Source organism: Pygoscelis adeliae, unplaced genomic scaffold (assembly GCF_000699105.1).
Source record: "Pygoscelis adeliae isolate BGI_AS28 unplaced genomic scaffold, ASM69910v1 Scaffold183, whole genome shotgun sequence".
NCBI classification, from domain to species: Eukaryota; Metazoa; Chordata; class Aves; order Sphenisciformes; family Spheniscidae; genus Pygoscelis; species Pygoscelis adeliae.
The window spans coordinates 442,128-447,016 of record NW_008824536.1 but is presented as its reverse complement, the minus strand read 5'-3'; the positions used below and the strand labels follow the sequence as shown (position 1 = coordinate 447,016).

At 37.7% G+C, this 4,889-nt stretch overlaps 1 protein-coding gene across 4 annotated transcripts in view; it reads left to right on the top strand.

Moving 5' to 3' along the window:
- The first annotated feature begins 1,975 nt into the window (after window positions 1-1,975).
- Window positions 1,976-4,889, top strand: part of TJP1 (tight junction protein 1) — a 50,435-nt gene continuing 47,521 nt past the window's right edge. For all 4 annotated transcript variants that reach the window (XM_009321568.1, XM_009321567.1, XM_009321566.1 and 1 more), the window contains exon 1: window positions 1,976-2,042. In XM_009321568.1, coding sequence (XP_009319843.1) covers window positions 1,995-2,042 — 48 coding nt within the window. In that variant the 5' untranslated portion in view covers window positions 1,976-1,994. The remainder of the gene's footprint in view (window positions 2,043-4,889) is intronic.

Sequence of the window (4,889 nt, the reverse complement as noted above, 5' to 3'; positions counted from 1 at the left end):
TATCCTGAACCAGTTGGTGTTTGTACCGTGCCCTGTGTACCGAGCTCCAACAGTGAGGCACAAAAACTCTGAGCCATTGAAATCTGGTACCTTGTTAGCCAAGTAGCTCAAACTGTACTGTGCAAAAGTGCCTCCAACTGCCGATGGAGTGCTGTACCTGTGTGGCGTTGCCAGGACAAATGCAGTGAATGAGCCAGTCAGGTCAACTTCTTTGTTGATAATTGCAGATAGAAATGAGGCAGCCTATTTCAATTAAAATGTGAATTGTGACTTTTGCAGTCCTTTATTGAATTCCTGTTGCACCTTTTTCTGAACAGGAGCCTCTTAAAGCTTTTTCTTTTAGAAGTTTACTTGCAGAGATAGTTCTTCACTTGTTGACAAGATGTTTAGCCTGAGAAGCTCTTGCCAAAACTAAGACAGAATGAGAGCATCAGAAATAGGGAAGAAAATCAGTATTCATTAACCGTTTAGCAAGCAAAATGTTCTGGTTTGTTTCAAAGATGGCTTTGTGTGTGTAAATCATTACTGGTTTAATATATATTTGGTCTACTTTTAAAAGCTGGAGAGAAGTAATCTAATTCTGGGGTAGAGTTGAATCAATTTGTAATGCAAAGGACTAACATTTGGTACTGAATGGAGGGTGGAAAAAAGCTGTTTGAATGAAATATATCCCAATTGAGTTGCACCAACACTTTCAGGAGAAGTGAACCCTGAAAGAGAAATGAGCAGTAATGTAGCATATCCTAACTGTTGAAATTAGAGCACAAAATGTGGAGGAAAAAACCCCACAGCTTTTTGGGGTCATGAGAAGAACTCACTTTCTAAACCTAGTTGCAAATTCTGATGTTATGAAATTGGATAAAGTTTTCAGAGGTATTGATTGTGAGAGTAAACACTCCTGCTGCTGTTCTCTAATACAGGACTGGATTAAAAGTTAGGAGTACTTTTTGTTGCAGTAGCTGAGTTGCTGTAACTGAAACAAATTAAGAGTGAAGTAGATTTTCAAAAAAACAACAATCCTGTATTGCAGATGTTCATGTTCTGATTCTGTTCTTTAGTTAGTGGATTACTTGCTTAGGAGAGGGGAGGGTATGGAGCAAAACACCAAGGCAGTCCCTCTGGAAAGGTAGAAAATGTAGCAGCAGGATAGCAGGAGACTTCATGCTGTTCACTATGTATCTCTAGCTGCGTTTCTGCCTGTTTTCAAGCCTTTGGCTCTGCTGGTTTTTGCTCCCTCATGCCATCTTCCCCTTTTCTGAATGTTTGCTTGTCGTGGCACATTAAGTAGTGCATGTGTCTGCTCTTTTAAGCAGAAATGCAGATATGTAAATATTGTCATAATATTACTGTTTAATCTAGTTCCCTTAGAGAGGACCTTGTTTATTTCTGCAGTGTTATTGTTCACCAAAGAAATTAGCCTACACTAAACTGTGGAGTCTGTTAAATGTGACCTGTATGCATAATACATAGTAGCACAGGTACTGTAATCTATAGCTGGGTGTTCATGAATTAGTGGTAATCTGTATATAGTTAGAACAAGCAAAAGGAGAATGTTCACATAACTATGAAGTATGTAAGTTAGAATATAAATACAACTGCTCACAGTGGAAAACTGAAAGTGGGCCTTGGACTAGCTTCCTTTACTGTACACTTAATGAGCAACCAAGAGAGCCTACATCACAAATGCTTCTTGTAGTCCTTCCCTTTAAACTTCTTTGTAACTTCAAGTTCTGAAATATATAATGATTTAGAAACCTATTTTGCCTATTCTTCCCCCTGCCCCCCTTCCCTAGGAGCACGGGAAGTTCAGATGTGACATATAAAGACAGGAAATGTGTAACAAATGAGCCAGCCCTACTTCTCTGTAGCTATTCAATATGAATATTAATGTTACTTTTGAGTGTAAGTTTCTGTTTGTGCTATTATACAGTCGTTTAGTACAGCTATTGACAGTGAAGTCTAATCTTTGGGTTTTTTCTCCTTAGAGCACAACAATGGAAGAAACAGCTATATGGGAACAACACACAGTGACTCTTCACAGAGTAAGTTCATACAATTGGTTGTATGTGCCTAACGCAGGATACTGGTAGCTTTTGAAAACAATAGGAAAAAGCCAGATGTCAGGAAGTAAAAGAAAAGGAAACTGTCATATTCCTTTGTTTAATTTTAGAAGTGTTGTAAAAGCTCTATTTGATAGTAGCTCTATTTGTTTGTTGGGTTTCAGAGATAAGCCTGCCTACAAATAATCACGCCAGAAATAAAGCTTTGGATTACTTCTGTATGTCACTGAAACTAGTTAGAACTCTAAGTGTTCATTAACAATTGTGCTGTAACTATACTTAAATGTTTTAAAACTTTATTTGCAGGGGCATGAAACAATGTAGTTAAGTATAAATAAACGTGTTCAAAACTGCCTTATTTGCTTGCCGCTTTCTTAAATTAGTGTCTGAAAATAGTGATTTTGGGTGGTCAGCATGTGCACGTTACACAAAGGAATGTGTACTAGGAATCAGTGAATGGAAAGACAGCTTTTACATTTAGACTGACTCTCCTCTTATTTGAGTTACTCTTAAATTAAATGGATTTCTGACCTAGCTATCATGAAGCTGTACAAGAGAGGCCATAAGGAATGAGTTGCTTAGGGAAAGTCAGAGCAAGGTGGGATGCCGTTTCTGGCAGCAGCTTAGTATTAAAGTGACCAATCATGGCCCAAATAGCTATATTCATTCCAACAAAAGGGAGATGCACAAGAGTTTTCTCAAGAAGGCAAATGATATAACTTGCTCCCAATTCTTCAGCATAGAACCAAGGCATTTCAGAATTGTAGCATTGATCAGATGAATGGACCTTTGAGACTAAAAACGTGTACAAATAGATCAGCTGGCCAGATAAAATGTTAGTTCTTTGTACAAACCTGTTATCTGTTGATTCTGAAGAGTTTAATGTTTGATTCAAAATAACCATTTTAGTACCCACCCTCTTAAGAAGAGAGCAGTTACGCTCAGTTTGACCAGAAGGCTGTCTAACGAAGTACCCTGTCTCTAACTGCAACCAGGCATTGAAAGAAAAGTATAAGTAAATACAAAAATGTGTAGTGATACTTATCTAGGCTACTCTTCAAGCTTCCCACAATTTTTAGGTCAACAAGTTCTTGAGCAAGTATATTATTTCTACATGTAATTGTCCTTTATGTTTTCTTCTTGAAGCTGTCTAGTCATCCCTGGAACCTGTGTAAACTTAAAATTTTTTACTCATATTACTGATTAAATCAGTACAATCTTATGTTCAGAAACAAACAAAAAATGTTACAGCAATACAAGGTTGGCTAGTAGACTTGGTGATAGCTTAGTTTCTCTTGAAGGGGATATTTTTCTGGTTAATTGGAGCAGTAACTTCAGTGAAACCTGAAAATGATGAATTCAGTCAGTGCGCAAAGGAATAATGAAATGCTGCAATATGGTGTTACCTTGAACAAATTTTGAAATGATAGGTAGGAACTAGAAATAATATCTTGTGCTTGCAGCATAGTCAGAAGTCCTTCTATAGTGTAGAAGTGGAAGTGTGATTTGATTATGATTTTGATTATGATACTTTATGTGCCAAACTTCTGCCAACTGTACTGGTTTAACTGTTTTGTTAGCTGAATAAGTATCTCTCATTTAGATGTTGAAGGCTGTTGGCATGTAGTGTTAATAACTTTGATAGCATTAATGTAGTTAATTAAAAACAAACAACGTTTTCCATCTGCCAGATAACAAACCCAAAACTCTTATGCTAATGTTAAGCAAACTGGTGCTTAGAATTTATCCTTAGCACTGGGAAGAGGATTTAGGAGAGCAACTGCATATTTGCTTGTGGGGTTTTGATTTTGCTTTTTATTTGTGACATTCTTGTGTGTTAGATTATCAAGTAAATAAGGTTACTTCAGTTTAGTCGGGAGGAGTGAAATGCATCCAGATCTGTTATCCTCAAAGATACCTAGAAGTTAATAGAATTGGAATAGACTCAAAATGCCACTCTGAGTGGTTGTGGAATATTTTCTGTGTGAGTTTATCTGCTCCACTTGGCTGAGCTACAGAACTGCTAGAGACCATCTACTGTCAGCCACAAAAAAAAAAAACATTTTGAAGAACTGAACTTGCTTTCTCTAGTGAGGCACGCTAAAAAATCCCTCTGATTTTGGCTTAGCTGAGGGCAGTAAGCTGGCTGTGAATGATGGAATTAATGACATTTAACATGCTGAATTTCTGCAGAGTAGGTGTAAGTCAGGTTTCACGTTACTGGCTTCCTGTTTTATTGGTACACCTGCGAAACTCTTTGGATTCACCAAACTTTTTTGTACATTCTGTCAGTATTTGCCTTCAGAAATTAGGCTAGACAAGTCATTGGAAGAATCTGATTCAGAATAAATTTGTCTAAAACCTTAGTAAGTCCCCCTGGGAGAGGCAGAGAAGTCTGGAGTTGGTGTTAGTCTAGATCAATTCTTGTCTCTTCACAAGTACCTGCTTAACGGCAAGCAGATTTGTTGTCCCTCCAAGTGCCCCAAAGAAACTAGGTAACTGTGGTTTGTTTTTCCATTTTAATTGGTTTTCATTAATGGTATTTGATTAAAACTAGTTAATGAGTAAGGACCACTAGCATCTATTATAATGAGCGACCTTAAAAATAGGGGGGAAATGCAAGTGGTTTCATAGAATCATTAAGGTTGGAAAAGACCTCCAAGATCATCAAGTCCAACCGTCAACCCAACACCACCATGCCCACTAAACCATGTCCCTAAGCGCCTCATCTACACGTCTTTTAAATACTTCCAGGGATGGGGACTCAACCACTTCCCTGGGCAGCCTGTTCCAATGTTTAACCACTCTTTCAGTAAAGAAATTTTTCCT